The sequence below is a fragment of the Fistularia commersonii genome, chromosome 14, assembly GCF_037954325.1.
Source record: "Fistularia commersonii isolate RoL2024-O1a breed Wild chromosome 14, RoL_Fcom_v1.0, whole genome shotgun sequence".
Taxonomy (NCBI): Eukaryota; Metazoa; Chordata; class Actinopteri; order Syngnathiformes; family Fistulariidae; genus Fistularia; species Fistularia commersonii.
Window position 1 is genome coordinate 9,734,095 of NC_141297.1, and position 15,468 is coordinate 9,749,562.

The following is a 15,468-nucleotide window of genomic DNA, read 5'->3' on the forward strand; positions in this document are numbered from 1 at the left end:
CTAGTTTGCTAAAAAATGATTTCTTGACCTTTACAATGACCCGGACATGCTCGGAAGCCATTGGTTCCCGACCCGACCAATGGGTGACCTTTAAAATTTATCTTCAAAACAATTACTGTTTACTATAAAATAACACAGTATTATGAAGACATATCACAAGTATTTTAAAATCAGTTCCAAACTGATAATTTTTTCAAATCAAAATTGTCTGCATGCATACTCATTCTTGTGCACACTGATCTGTAAATGGCATAGAATTGGGTTTCAACACCAAATTCAGTTCATCTTTTAATCGCGCTCTGACCTGCAGCAGATCCCATCACCACAGCAGTAGATTCACTAATAGATCCCATGACTTAGCATCATGCTCTTTCAAATTGCTGTATCGCACTGGATACCTGTGTTACAGTTCTTGTGACAAGCTTTAAGAGCTGTCTTCTGGGACTGGGTCGATCCCTGATTTTAGCTCAAAAAAAAAAAAAAAAAAAAGAAGTGTAAGAAGCCCTTGAAATTCACCCAGAGACTAATAGACACAATTGTTATTACCAGGAAACAAAAAAAAAAACTCACGACTGCTTCCTTGTGATTTAGTCTTGGACTCAAATACAGCGTTCCACCTCAGAGCTCATACCTCTCATTTCTTGGTTATTGGCCAATTTCAAAAACTGCCTGAGAATATTGCAACTTACATCATAGAGTGCTGAGAAAAGCTCTACACAAAGTAAAAACAACTATGATGGCAGAGAAGAATGTACGAATCCAACAAAATACTAAAATTCTTCTCTCCTAATAAGTTGATGCAGAAAAATTACAATCATCAGTCATTCTTTGAAGTTTTTGTTGGCTGGATGTCAAAGATATCCAATCACAATTGTCAGAAAGTGGTGCAGGTTGAGCTGGATTCAAGATATTGCAATGTCACTTTCAATATTTAAAATGCGTATTTGTTTTGAAAAGTTCAACAGGTGTTTTGTACCATACCATTGAAATCCATTCCAAATAAAACAAAAACTTTTTTTTTAAAAAGGAAAAAAAAAATCCCAATGCTCTTGGTTGGTTTTGTGTTTTTATTTTTTACTCTCTTTGTAAATGAAGTCATTAGAGAAGCCTGTGCTTGAAAGTGCATAAGTACAAAGTAAGGTACTTAAAACTAACACAAAACTGAGCAAATACGTCCTCTGGTGTTGGTGGGAGGAAACAACATTTTCTAAGACACTACTCAAACTCTACTCAAACAGATAAGTCACAAACTCAAACTACCGACGTTTGGACTTCAGAAGTTGCTCTGGTATTTGGCCTCAATTGGTCACTTGTTCATACAATCTCTCACATCATTAGCATAGAATGTATGTGTCTTAAATCATAAATATTGCATTTTGAACATTTAGAATATACTGTTGGGCGTATTAAAGGATCTATGTCACTCCTGAGTGAAAAGTCCAAAAGGCTGGGTTGACCAATCTGTGGTTCTGCCTCTATCAGGTTCTGGACTCACTGAACAGAGGCTTAGCCTGGTATCCTCACCTTGGTGATGTGTTTATTGACTTGGGACGGCTAGATACAGGTGACCTCTTCAACCTGAAGACAGCAACTCTGTATTTTACATGACTGGGAGGTTCAGAGCCAAACCAGGACTACTTGATGCAGATGTATGAAGCGTTGTTTCTGTCAATGGAGTGTTAACAAAACTGGACTCTTAGCGCACTGTTTAATGTGTAAAAAATGTGGAAAGCAGTGTTGCCGTAAAGTTGAAAGGAATAGCCAGGAGTCTGTGCAAATACAGTGACATTAATTTATAAAATAAAAAAATCAACAAGTCAGAAATAAGTTATACCAAAACAAACAAAAGTTACAGCAAAGTGCAAGACTGACAATACAGACTGAAGTTACAACATTACAGTAGAATCAGTGTTCCAACCATGACAAATGGAAAATCATTGTAGCAACAAGGAAACAAAGGAAAATGGCAATATGACATTTGACTCTGACAAGTACATTTACGAAGAATTGTCCTCATTATGAAGAAATTAACAAAGCAGTTTTCAGGGTCAAACGGGTCTGTCGAAGGCATTGTACTTTTAATCAGTACTGACAGACATCTAATTCCAGTGTGGAAGTTTCTTTTGTAGCATGAGGTTATATTACGTACATAAAAAAGGTAAACAGCCTGGGGGTATAAAACAGCACAACATTGCAATATATACCGGCTGCTATACGGATGCATATTTGAATTTAAAGTTATCCATTTGTATTAATGTTCACAAAGTAGCATGTTGGTTTTCCAGGGGAAAATAAAAGGTTCCTTGTTTTACTCGTTCCCATTTATTTCTGCAAAATACTGTTATGTTGTATGCAGACTGACAGACACAATGATAAAAGAGTCACTTGATTAGTATCAAAAGGCATAATTTTTATTTACAGTACAAATATGCGTAACATAATTTGAACCTTTTTTTTCCCCATTTTTCTCATATATTCATATAGGGGACACGACCCCGCAATGCACAACACTTAGAAAAGATACTGAAGTACAGTAATAGAAAATATGTTTATTATTCATGCTAATTGTTGCTTTTTATCACACCACAAATATTCAAGAATATTATCAAAGTGCCCAAAGTGCCCATTGATAACATAATCAATAAAAATCTTCACAAAATTATCAACCCCAATATCAGTTAACAAGAGCAGAAATGACTATCATACACAGCTACGTCACCATAAGAATTTTATATACTGAAAATATCATGAACCCTGTATTCTCTGGAAGCTAAACTGAATTATGAAAAAGGCTGAACTAATCATCTGATCTTAACTTTGGAAGTAGAAATGTTTACGGAGGAAGTTGAATGAGCCAGGCATTTGTTTGTACAGTCCTTTGGCAGAATTTTGAGAGACTTCATTGTTTACCTGTAAAAAAGCAGTAATAATTAAATACGTGTAACGAACCTCAAAACTACTAATTACTGAAATATATGAAACAAACCAATTTCTCTGTAAATTTATATCAGAATAAGCTTACCATCATTAACATTGTGTCCAAGTCACATGTAGAAGCATTTTCCTCAAGGACTTGATCCAGTATCTCGACATACCATGAACCTGCCTCGGTGTCTCGCCAGGACACGTAACCTGCATTTGTCACAGAGGCATTAAAGAGCAGACACATCTGAAATGTACCATTAGCAAAAAAGAAAGATGGATGCATGAACTACATTGAAATACGTTGCACTTGACGCACACCTGGAAACGTTGAGTAGGACACCAGTATGTCACTCGGCGTGGGCAGTGTGGCTCTGGCGTCAGGTTCATCGGACATACTCAGCGAGTCACTGCTGGACGACGTAGGGATGGCGTCAGTCTGGTCTTCTGCTCCCCTAACAGAGGGTTCAACCTCATCAGGAGAAACTTCAAACCCAGTGTCTCTTTCACCTCGAGGACAAAAGCAAATGAGACCTAATAAGAACTCAAAGCCACAATCTAATTAAAAAGATATTTTGTAAAAACTCAAACAAATCTTAAATGCTTCTCATTAAGTATTAACAAAATACGTTATTTTCTTCACATTGTTATTGCTGTCATTGTATATGCTGGTTGTGGAAAAATGTTACCAGTTTGCAATATGTATGTTAAAAGGAGGTTCCCAGCGGGACATTACAGGTTTGAATGTTGATGTTTGGTTGAATGGGCAGAGCGGGGTCATTCTTTTCATTACATTAACAGCAAGTGCGTTCTTCAAATACCGTACAAAGACTACTATATTTATATCAATTAGAAATATATTAGTATTGCCTTGTCTTTAGTTTTTGCAAATAAGTTTTTGTTCTGGTTGAAATCCTTTCATGGCAACAATACATGAGTTTCTTCTCTTGAAGATGAAGCTCTTTAGAACTCTTCCAATATAACCCCTTAATACTACAGAGGATGAGAAATTTCAAAGATTTATTTGATGACGCAGTCAACATTCTTTGATAACTACCTCCTCCACAAGCCTGGATGAAAAAAACTTTGGGTTTTCCCTGCAAAGATGGGCAGTGCTGGCCATTGAGGTAGTTTGTGATTTGCTGAACAGAGATGTGCTGTCCATCCACGCCAAACACAGCACCAGGGAAACGGCTGTGACTCACCTGTGAAAACAAACATGAAGACAAATTAGATTTAACAAGCTATCCTAGCCTTTAGTAGTATAAGACAGACTGAGAGCAAGTGAAGATTTCAGCCTGAAGCTTCAGCTCACAATAGACATCGCTTATGCATTTTATCCAGCTAATAGAATACTGTCAGTGAAGAAACAACACACTTCTGCTATATGGTTGACAAGAACAGGTCAACCAGTGCCATACTGTGGAATGCTAAACCTTAGGAGTCTCCAAAACTCAGGCTTGATAGTCTTTTTTTAATAAATATTTCAAACACTGCAAAAAACATTTGATTAAAAAAACATACACCGCATCACTAATAAGACATTTGGTTATATAAGTAGAAGTACAGATTTTGTCATTCTTTTAATGCTTTGGAAAACGTTATCTACAACATTACAACATTTTTTGTTCCTGTATATCAAATCTTCCAATAATTTTGCTCATTGCTGTTCATGTCCTTTCATCCTATTCATCCTATAATACATTTCAGTTGCTTTTCAGGTATTTGTGAAGAACTTTTTAAAATATGTTTTTTTTTTCAGATAGTATATTAATGAGTTTCGGTGATTTGAGATTGATTTCTCGCCAGTTTCCCTTCGTGTCCGTGTCCCAAGTGTCCCCTTGATTTTTAAAAACAAACAAAATCAAAAAATTAATTAATCAATTAGATAAACAGATAAATAAATAAAAAAAGAAAAGAAAACAAAGAAGTACTCACTTTATAAGTCAGAATATAAATCACACTTTCAATCATTAATTTCTATTCTTATTCTTAAAAAAAGACCTTCAGTAGCTGCATTAGCTGATGTGACTGGACAAAAGATTGTGACTCGAAGGACAGTTACCAAAAACGACATAATTACCAAATTGAAATGTTTTTAAAAAGTTTCAGTTAACTTAATCTGATCGGGAACATAAATGCAATTTGGGTTTTGATAAATGGGTTTTGATTGAGCCTGCATGGAACTGCTGCCACTTCATTCTCAACTGAGAGTGACAGAAAGCTTTTCCTTGGAAAAAAAAAAAAGTGTGCCTTACATACTGTGTGATTTACATTTCATTCTTGGTAATTACTAAAGATTAAAACAAACAAACAAAAAACATAACCTAATGTTCAAAAAATACTTGCCAGATACCATTCTTAACAAATACTTGAAAAAATAAAGATGAAAAAAAACAGTAAGCTGAACAACAGATATTTCTGTAGGTCACATTATAAACCTGGCAGCCATTCCATTAAAGATCTGGTGCAGAGGAGCTAGTCATCAGCATGTTAAGCAAAAAGATTTTGAGAATTGCCTAGTATATGGGTTGGTTGGATAAGATACAAAAAATTACCTCAGTCCCATGAGACAGTATGATAACCACACAGCAATCAAACTGGGAATGGTCCTTCTTTGACAAAGCAGACAACTCCTGTTTAATTTTCTGGGATATGGAGATAAATGTTAGCATGACAAATTGAAAGTTAAGTGGTGCAGACACAAACAAATGGAGAATTACCCTTACTCTATGTTTCAGGTTTGTTCTCACTTCCACAATAAAGTTGAGAGCCTTGAATCTTCTCTCTAGCTTTTCACAGTCTATATTGGACCCTTTGCGGTTGCTGAGGTCACACTGTGGTTCGAAATCCACGTTGTTTATGATGAGGCAGTGTCCACATGGGCTGGAATCCATTTTATAGCTCTGACAGATGCAGATAATATGCAGAGAAACCCACATTTGATAAATATGGAAACATAGCATGTCCTCAAAATTGACTGAGACCTGTTCAGAACTGATTATAAAGCCTTATATTTGTGTATCCCTCTAAAGACTAATGGTGATCACCTGAATACTGTCCCGCCGTGTCCTAGGCATCCTAGGTCTTGTTGAATTCTCCTCAAAAGCTGTTAAAAAAATTAATGTGTTAAACATTAAGGAACAAACCTATTTATAAACAACATGTATCACGTGCAGAGTAGAGACTTACCGATTACAACTTGTAGACTAATTTTATCAGGTGACATGTCTACATACAGTATATGCTGACCAATATGGAAACTGTATACAGCAATGTATCATGTGCAATAAAGGTTTGCATATGGTTCAATTTGTTTCATCTATATCCCACAAGGCAGCCAGCAATAATGTTGTGTATATTGACACCCAAATGTCTTGCATACATATGACTATTAAAACACTACTTAGGATGTTTAAATTAAGTAATTGTTGGATTTATATTCGCATACCTTGCACTGACAATAATTTGGACATATTTTCACCTGATTTTTCACTCCAAATCATCGGTAGGAAATCCAAAAATTCAGTATCAATCAGACTCTAAAGCAAAAAACCTTACGTGGACTGGGTGTACTACTCGGTCTCACAGTTAGACTGACAGGCAGAACATCCTTTTTTGGCTTATCAACGTCCATTGGAAAGGCTATAAAAGAAAAAGGTAAATATGTATTCAGATTACAATCAGGTTATGCCGCTTAAGTCAACATTTACGCACATTTGTAGTCGATGAAGAAGGTACAATGGCTTACAACCTGGGAGAGGCTTGACAAGAGGGCGGACAATCGGTATTGAAGAATGTATCTCATCTCGAGGAGCTCCATTTTGAAGTAGGTCTGCTAAATTATTTTGGCCTGCTTCCTGAAGACACTGCAGAAATAAGTGAAAGGCCAAATTCCCACGGGTCTCTAAATCCACGACAAGGTGTCTCGCCTGGGCACGTCTTGCTCCTTTGCTCTGACAGTAAACAGTAACATAATACAACTTAGCTCTTTGCTAGGGGCACAACAACTCCGACTACATTGAGGTCAATATCACTGACGTTAATTGCCCTACCTTTATTTCATCGATCATATCTTGTGTGAAAACTCCTTTCTCAAGAAGGCCATCATAGAGGTCTGATGGCTTCAGCTCTGTTACGAGTTTGGTCCTGTTGCGATGAAGAATCGTTCTGTATCTATCATCCATTCTTTAATGACTGTGAAACAACGCTGAAATAATAGAAGTTTAAACAGCAAGTCGTGTGACGGCCACAGTCTGTCGGTATCGGCAAATAAGCCCGATGACTAAATTGGAAAGCGGAACAAGTGATTCGTGGACGCTCTCTGTTGTACTCGGGTTGCATTTACTATTTCCTTGTTTACATCATGGATCCCTGTGATTGGTCGACTGGCTGACGTAAAGGGTGCGCTTGTTATTTACTCTTGTCCCTGTTGCCGGGCGGGCAACGTTGTAAATTGTTAGCCAAGCAGCGCGGCTTTCAAGAAAACATTGGGAAGTGAGAAGCTACTAACCGAACATTAGGAGGTAAACTATAGGTGTTATGAAACACTCAACCTCTCGAAATGATTGAAGAACACTTGGAACTCCACCTCCGCCCCTGCTTCGCAGTAGCAGGTTGTCGGGGAATTCTGAGATGCCGCCGAACACACCCCTTTCATTTCGCTGTCTTCTCACGTCGGCGCTAATGGTCAAGAGGCTGAAGAGGATCGAAGCCATCACCAAAAATGTGGCGTAGTTCAGGTTGAGCGCATCTTTTTCAGGTACGCAGTAATTTAGCGTCAACGTTTAAACCGATAGCCATCATGGCAACGCAGTAAACACACTCGCAGAAAATGACACATTAGCGTGAGCGACGTTCTATTCGGTAAATAACCATAATATCATGCCATATCGCTATAGTTATGATATGGTAATGCGCATTTGTTGTTTTCTCGTAACAAACCCCAACCAGCTGCCTCAGCTAGCACGCTATTTCCCCACATCTCCCGTATTTAGCAACTCAGTTGATAGCCTTCGTAGTTTGACATTACAAAGCTAACGTCTTAATGGGAGGGATGTTCTGCTTGTAAACCCCGTGAAATATATGCCTTGATATCAGGTCAGAACATTCTGAGACGAGAGGGTGATAGTTTTTCCCCTGTTTTCAAAGCGGCCGTGATGGTAGGGTGGAAGATGGGTCTGCCTCTGGCTGTGCTGGTAGTCCTTTCTATGCTGCTGACAGGCTCAACCACTACTTGGGCTGACATGGACCCATACAAAATCCTAGGAATCAGCAAGAGCGCCAGTCAGGCTGAGATTAAGAAAGTCTACAAGCGTCTCGCTAAAGAATGGTAAGTACTTTCAATCTAACTAGCTGTTATTTAAACTTCAATTTCTCTGCCAGCGATATCCAAAAGGACAGTTGCTACAGCATATTTCTTGGATATTTCTTTTTCAAGGCATCCTGACAAAAACAAACAACCAGGTGCTGAGGATATGTTTATAAAGATCACAAAGTCATATGAGGTAAGCAATATCTAGTATCTTAAAGCCTGAATGATACCAGTCAGTTGATATTAGCCTCCCTCAGATCATGGAATTATAATAGTTGACGTTAAAACTATTTAATATGTTTTAACATATTTATATTTATAATATATTATAACACATGATGTTTATAGATCAGCATTATGTGTGAAATATATTGTTTTATGTTTTTGCTTATTTTCTTGCAGACAGACAACTGGACAATAATGTTTCTAATTGAGACATCAGTGTTCTTTGCCTAGTTTTATTTTCTATGTATAAGTTTCTATATGTTTATTTCCCTTCAATTGCAGTACAAGGTTGAGAGTCCAAAACAATCACTACGTAAGGAGAAAAGGATGAAAGGATTTTGATTATTGCATTACGTCATACATCAGAATTTGAAAAACCCATTTGTTTCTTAGTTCCCTCTTTCTTGTTGAGTTATCTAAATTTGTTGCACTAAATATAATTATTATCTTGCAGTTCAAGCCAAATTCCAATAATTAAAGCAACTTTTTCAGGGCTATTAATACTGATGCTGGAGTGCACTTTTGTTTGAAACTGCTAAGTATGGTTGTGTTACACCCTACTTATCATTATCAATACCTGTTTAACATTTACACAGTATTCCAACTTTTTGGAATGTCTGCAGACAGTGTTTTTGGACAATGTCTGCTCTATTGATTTTTTTTCTTTTTTCTTTTTACCCATTATCCAGATCTTATCCAGTGAAGACAAACGTGCCAACTATGACCGCTATGGGCAGACTGATGACACCCAACCGTATGGCAATGGTCGCTATGGTCATCACCACGACAGCTTTTACTTTGATGAGTCCTTCTTCAATTTTCCGTTCAACAGCAAGAACCACAGGGACTTTGCAGATAGCAAATACACATTGCACTTTAACCAGTATGTCAACGATGTGGTGCCTGGTAGCTTCAAGAGGCCCTACCTGATAAAGATCACTTCTGACTGGTGCTTCAGCTGCATCCATATTGAGCCTGTGTGGAAGGAGGTGGTCCAGGAGATGGAGACACTAGGTTGTGAATGAACATATGAATTATCCGGAGTTTCAAAAAAGTTCTTGGCTGTATGAATTTTTTATTAAGAGACAAGTGAAGTCTGACAAGTCTTTTTGGCTATTCTGTCTTTGCAGGTGTAGGAATTGGTGTGGTTGATGTTGGATATGAGAGACGGTTAGCTAATCACCTTGGGGCTCATCGAACGCCATCTATACTTGGAGTCATTAATGGCAAAGTGACATTTTTCCATTATGCTTTAGCAAAGGAGCACCTGAGGCAGTTTGTAGAAGACCTTCTTCCTCAGAGACTTGTGGAGTGGGTCAGTATCTTTCACTTTCTGTATTCAGGGAAAATAACACAATTTCAGTTTTTCATGTAAAATGCAATCCATGTGACATGAATAAAAGTGCATGATCACATTCGTGAGCTGGGAGCATACCAGTAAAATAATTGCACATTTTTTCGTTTCAGGTCAATGATAATAATAACCTGCAGTTCTTGAATAGTTGGCATGAGCTCAACAAGCCGCATGTTCTTCTGTTTGACCAAGTGCCTGTAGTTCCTCTCTTATACAAAGTAAGAATTTGTCTTGCATGTTTTGTATGCTTGTACAACAGCTCCTAGGTTAACGTGTGTGTTTGTTTAATACCAGCTTTACTGTCTACAGCCATATATACTGTATATATTACCCCTAAGTTCTGATACAAAGATATACTTGACTCAATCTCTACATTTTCTTAGCTGACAGCTTTCGCTTATAAGGATTATTTGCAGTTTGGCTATGTGGATCAGGGGCTTCCAGAGACAGTCAGTCTGCAGAAACAGTTCAATATCAACACCTATGCCCCAACCATGCTGGTTTTCAAAGAAAGCACAGAAAAGCCTGCTGACATTATACAGGTCAATCACTGCCTTTCAAGATGAAATACATTGCTAGTATCTTCATCGTAAACTGATGGTGTTAATTTTTTACATCTTGTTTTTTTCTTTGCAGGCTAAAGGAATGAAAAAGCAAATTATTGACGAGTTCATGTCAAACAACAAATTTCTACTCGCACCAAGACTAGTGAATCAGATGCTCTTTAATGAGCTCTGTCCTGTCAAACAGTTCCATAGACGTAGGAAGTAAGATTTGTTTTTTAAACATGGTCACACTTTTTACTCTTCAAAATGGAAAAAAAATATAATCACACTAAATATTTGTAGTTTATGTCAGCTAATTTGTTGTTATGTAATCCCATCAGATACTGCGTCCTGCTGATTACAGGTGACGAAGAGTCGTTTGCTTTTGGGAAGGAGGCGTTTCTCTCTTTTGCCTCAACCAATACCAAGGAAGTTGTGAGATTTGCATATGTTTATCAACGGTTACAGCAACAGCTTTGTGACATCCTCATGCAGAGCAAAGACAGCACACATTCACCACCACAGGTACATTATTGCCAAATATTTTGCTGCGTTTTACATTTGAAAGCTGGAATGTCTTTCAGGAACCTTACTCCTATAAATATACTGTAGTTGAAATAGACTCCTGATTGAGACCTTGATCAGACATACAAATGATATGCATTCACACAAAAAGATCGGTATTTTTAACTTTATGTATTGAATTAATAAGTTAAAAAGTTGTCTATATCTGATTAAGTGCTTGGGTAATTTATTAATGATTTTCAGTTGATCCTGTGCTGGTTTTCAGTTACACATGGTAGTTTCTCATGATTCTGAAAACATTTGATTTGGTGTGGTGAAAAATTCAATTTTAACAAAAGTATATACTAAGTAGTCATTAAGTCAAAGAATTATTGAACTGAAACCAAGTGTTGATATGGCTGATTAAAATGGTTATTTCACTGACTTCTTTTTACTGTTGTACACTATCACATGACCGGCACATCATGTCTAGGAGCTCTTGTCTTGAACCTGGAATGGGGGGTGAAACTACGGGTCCAGGAATCCATGCATGCTCACAGTTATGACAATAAAGGGAGATTAAAACAATATTTTCCAATCAAGACTGTGTGAGTGAATGTGTGTGTGTGTAGGTGGTGATCCTGGAGAGGCGTAATGCTGCAGGGAAAGCTTTTTTCAAGCCAGTCACCTCCTGGAATGGCAGTGACAGAGACAAGCAGTGTCTTCTGGATGAGTTGGAGCGACTTCAGAAGGATCCATCCATTCTTATCCATGATGCCATACTGCCTGAGCTAAATAATGAGTTCGCCTCTGTAAGTAGTTTTGTAAAACTGTCAGTTTCAGTAATGCTTTATTCCTCTACTAGTGGCAAGGTTGGAAAACAGAACATTATCCATATAAATAAAAGGCGTTTGTTGCAACCCTAATGAATAACTAATGAAATGTAACACTCTTATTCTGCAGATATTTGTAATTCGTTGGATCTATGCATCCTATGATTACCTCTCTGAAGTCATAGATGACATTTTACACAACAACTGGTAGGTTGGAGGTTGTGAGTTTTCATCTGATATTATATAATTCAAAAAAGTCAACAGTCAAGCCAATACACATTTTGCCAAATTCAGCGATTTGGCGGTGCACTGAAAAACATGAACTTGCTGGTCATGTAGGGCTGGAATAGTATACTGAGGCATTAAAAAGTAAAGGTTATTTTATAAAGCCAATAATGAACTGCATTTAGATATTGGTCCTGAATTATGGTAAGCTTTCAAGCTTTGATATTAATGATATTTCTCCAAATTCTCTAACATCCCTTTTTACAATTTCTGATGCATAAAGCAGTTCAAAATTACTCTATAACAATAGATATATGCTATCAAGGTATGGCTCTAGTGCAGGAGCCAAACTTATGAGATGCATCTGAGTGCTGTGTTGCATTATAACATGTGGTGATTTATAGGCGGGAGATGATGCCTCTTCTATCTCTCATCTTCTCTGCCTTATTCATCTTATTTGGAACTGTTGTCATCCAAGCCTTCAGGTTAGTGTTTTCTCACAAAATTGCTTTGTTTCTCTACCTTGAAAAGCAGCACAAATGTAGCCACATCTGTTCACATTATGAAAAACAAACAGGATGATGAGAAGAGCACTTCTGAATTTCAATTGTTTTTTCAGTGACTCAAGTGAAGATAAACCGATCAAACCGAAGGTTGGGCTAAAAACAGAAAATGGATCATCTGGAACCAGTGGTGGTTCAAGGTGAGAATATTCTAGACTTAGATTAAATCAATCTATCATGGATCCAATGTTTTCATTGTTGTCTTTTACTTAAATAGGGCTCCCAAGAAGAACTTTGTGGAGGTGACAGAGCTTACAGACATCACTTACACAAGCAACCTAGTGAAGCTGCGGCCAGGGCACATGAACATCGTGCTGGTGCTCACTGATGCGTCAAAGAACCTTCTCCTCAGCAAGTTTGCCAAAGAGGTGTATTCTTTCACAGGGTACGTTTAAATTTCTAAAAAAAATATTGCTTTGTGTGGTAAAGATTGAACTGTAATAGGTCCTTACAAAATGGCCAGATGCAATTTCTTCCAAGAACCATTTCAAGTAAAATCAAGGGGTGGCTAAAGAAGAAGAAGAAGTAGAAAGATCTTAATTGCCACATTTAGGTATACTGTACATACAGCACAAGATCAGCAAAATTCAACCACTAAATTTAACCGATTATGGATGAACCATGAGCAGTTAGTGGTTCAGGTTTTGCTCAACAACACTCCCAACAGGCGAGGGGGAGTAATGTACTCTGAACCAGGTCACACAATTCCAAGAGGACTGCCTTCTGTGTGAAGGGGACATTAACAAGGGTGATTTAAGTTTTGAGCACACAGCCATGTTCCTTTCAGGACTAGAGATACCTAACATGTAAGCATATGAAATTACAAGTGCTGACACTTTCAAAATAAAAACCAATTGTACTTGTGGAAATAATGCTAGTTACATCAGCAGAATTTTATTAATGAGTACATACCTCAAAGTCATTCCATGACAATGCAAGGAGAGCAGAACTAAATATAGAAAAGTCATTCTCAATGTCTGTAGCTCTGATCCCCATATATTCTTAATTCCCACAATTCATTGTCATTTGTTAGCAAGGAGAGCTGTTTAAAGGAAACAGTACAGTCAAAAACAGTAAAACAACCCATGAAAAAACAAATGGTTGTGAAAATGTGCTGAAACAATACAATATGCATCTTAATGTATATTCATCAGTGATGGTGAAAATTATTATTGTCCTTTCCTAGGAGCCTCGCGCTTCATTTTTCTTTCCTGAATATTGACAAGCACAATGAATGGATGAACACTCTTCTGGAGTTTGCACAAGATGCTCTGCAGATGGATGCAGAAGAGGTATTGGGGGCGCACCAAAAGGTGGACTACACTGGCTATGTGCTAGCACTAAATGGCTTCAAGAAGTACTTTTGTCTATTTAAGCCTGTATACACTGGTGAGGATCTTGAAAGTAAGACATCTGAGGATGAAGGAGGCACTTCTGGGGGAAGGTCAAGGTCCATTTCCCGTGATGACCATCCTCCGCGTAAATCTACACGATCCCGCAGCACTTCTACCCTACAAATCCACCACAAACTTGACCGTCTCGGGTTGTGGATGGAAAGGCTAATGGAAGGCACCCTGCCACGTTTCTACATCCCTGCATGGCCTGGGCTGGACAAGATCACATCCAATAAATAAAAATGACTATTACAAAGGGCAACTACTGCTGGGCTAATCCAAGAGTCCACCAACTTACATTTATTGCATGCTATTTTAAAAAATTGGTCTATATTGCTCAGGCACCAGGTGCTGCTTCACCCCCCCCCCCCGCTCCTCTGCCGTCATTGACCATCGGAGAGTCAGACTTGCATACTGATGGAAGACCTTCACTGATAAATACTGTGAAATAGAGATTCAGGTTTGTGAATCTCACTCACAAAAGAACTCAGTATCTTCTTTGCAGTTAAAGATGATTTCCTAAACCAGGGTTTCTGCCACAAATGAGGGTAGAAGGGAATACTCCAGCTAAAAATTGCAGACTGGAAGCATATTAATTCTCTGAAAAGTGGACTATGAATGGAACCACTGAACTTCTTGGAGGGATGTAGCTTTATGGATGCTGATTCTTTACTTGTTTGGGGAAAGAAAATGTTTTATACTGTAATGTAATTCCATTCATGATGAAGTGAGGCTACCAAGACATTACTAACAAAGATGTCTTGTAACCAAGCACTCGCTGCATTGCTACATTCACAACTATAGCCTTACTACTGATATCATATTCAGCATAATGTACATACACACACTGTCTCTTTAACACTATGAATCCATGCATTTAAAATTTTCGCTGAGTTACAAAATCTTTGGAGGGAGGGTTTGTACTTGTTAAAACAAAAAAAAACACAAAAAAAAACTGAAGTATTGCAGTAGTTTAAATTTATGTTACTTAATTTTTGGGGTAGTAGTAATTGGGTTTAATTTAGGGAACATGCAGGTGCCTGGTGGAGAATGACTACTGATTAATTTATTTGTGCAATATAGCATTTCGCTATGAAAAATGCCTTTTATCCTGGACCTCAAGGCATATTGTGTGGTGCAGTGATTAGTGTTTCCACCAGACAGCATGAAGGACCCTGGTTCAATTCCCACAGAGGCCTATCCATGTGGAGTTTGCATGTCTACCCGTGTCTGCATGGGTTTCCACTGGGTTCTCTGGTTTCCTCCCACAGTCCAAAAACATGTTGGAGGAAAATTGGAAAAAAAATTCCCAAATGTGTGAATGAGAGAGTGAGTGGTTGTCTGTCACTATATGTGGCCCTGTGATTGACTGGTGACCCTTCCAGGGTGTACTCTGCCTCTTGCTCGATGACTTCCCTGCGGCACAAAGTGAGGAAAAAGCGATAGATAATGGATGGATTAATGGAAGATTCTATGGAAACACTTTTATTGTTGTATGCAGAAAGGCAAGGTTGAACTTATAAATGTTATCCCAAACCAACAAGAATGATTTAGCATTTGGAGGACTTTAGGTGTGGAACAACTTCAGT

The 15,468-nt window shown here is 37.9% G+C and overlaps 2 protein-coding genes across 4 annotated transcripts; one reads left to right on the forward strand and one right to left on the reverse strand.

Annotated features, from left to right (window-relative positions):
* Positions 1-2,389: 2,389 nt before the first annotated feature.
* casp9 (caspase 9, apoptosis-related cysteine peptidase) lies at positions 2,390-7,247 on the reverse strand. 2 transcript variants are annotated; one of them, XM_086159767.1, is made up of 10 exons: positions 6,978-7,247; positions 6,677-6,791; positions 6,484-6,567; positions 5,973-6,031; positions 5,652-5,828; positions 5,481-5,570; positions 3,980-4,127; positions 3,244-3,432; positions 3,023-3,132; positions 2,390-2,910 (listed from the first exon to the last, which is right to left on the reverse strand). In XM_086159767.1, exons 1-10 carry the CDS (start codon positions 7,107-7,109, stop codon positions 2,812-2,814), a joined length of 1,203 nt encoding a protein of 400 aa, XP_086015893.1. In that variant the 5' UTR covers positions 7,110-7,247; the 3' UTR covers positions 2,390-2,811. The 2 variants fall into 2 exon arrangements, with proteins under 2 accessions (XP_086015893.1, XP_086015892.1); XM_086159766.1 differs by having other exon boundaries at positions 6,677-6,878.
* Positions 7,248-7,545: 298 nt separating this feature from the next.
* On the forward strand, positions 7,546-14,835 carry dnajc16 (DnaJ (Hsp40) homolog, subfamily C, member 16). Of its 2 annotated transcripts, XM_086159706.1 has the most exons (16): positions 7,546-7,684; positions 8,074-8,254; positions 8,363-8,429; positions 9,151-9,475; positions 9,592-9,776; positions 9,929-10,033; positions 10,199-10,357; positions 10,452-10,582; positions 10,702-10,885; positions 11,497-11,676; positions 11,828-11,904; positions 12,327-12,407; positions 12,542-12,625; positions 12,703-12,870; positions 13,672-13,777; positions 13,862-14,265. In XM_086159706.1, the coding sequence occupies exons 2-16, from the start codon at positions 8,082-8,084 to the stop codon at positions 14,117-14,119; spliced, it is 2,283 nt and encodes a 760-aa protein (XP_086015832.1). In that variant the 5' UTR covers positions 7,546-7,684; positions 8,074-8,081; the 3' UTR covers positions 14,120-14,265. The 2 variants fall into 2 exon arrangements, with proteins under 2 accessions (XP_086015832.1, XP_086015831.1); XM_086159705.1 differs by having other exon boundaries at positions 13,672-14,835.
* The last annotated feature ends 633 nt before the right edge of the window (positions 14,836-15,468 follow it).

Bases quoted from the DNA above. Each gene is read 5' to 3' on its own strand.
- casp9 (XM_086159766.1), bottom strand. From the start codon at position 7,109: ATGGATGATAGATACAGAACGATTCTTCATCGCAACAGGACCAAACTC. The intron at 6,032-6,483 runs GTAAGGTTTTTT...TTTTTTTAACAG, and splicing joins GAGTAGTACACCCAGTCCAC to CTTTTGAGGAGAATTCAACA. The intron at 5,829-5,972 runs GTGATCACCATT...TGCATCTGTCAG, and splicing joins CACGGCGGGACAGTATTCAG to AGCTATAAAATGGATTCCAG.
- dnajc16 (XM_086159705.1), top strand. From the start codon at position 8,082: ATGGTAGGGTGGAAGATGGGTCTGCCTCTGGCTGTGCTGGTAGTCCTT. The intron at 10,583-10,701 runs GTAAGATTTGTT...TAATCCCATCAG, and splicing joins CAGTTCCATAGACGTAGGAA to ATACTGCGTCCTGCTGATTA. The intron at 12,626-12,702 runs GTGAGAATATTC...TTACTTAAATAG, and splicing joins GGAACCAGTGGTGGTTCAAG to GGCTCCCAAGAAGAACTTTG.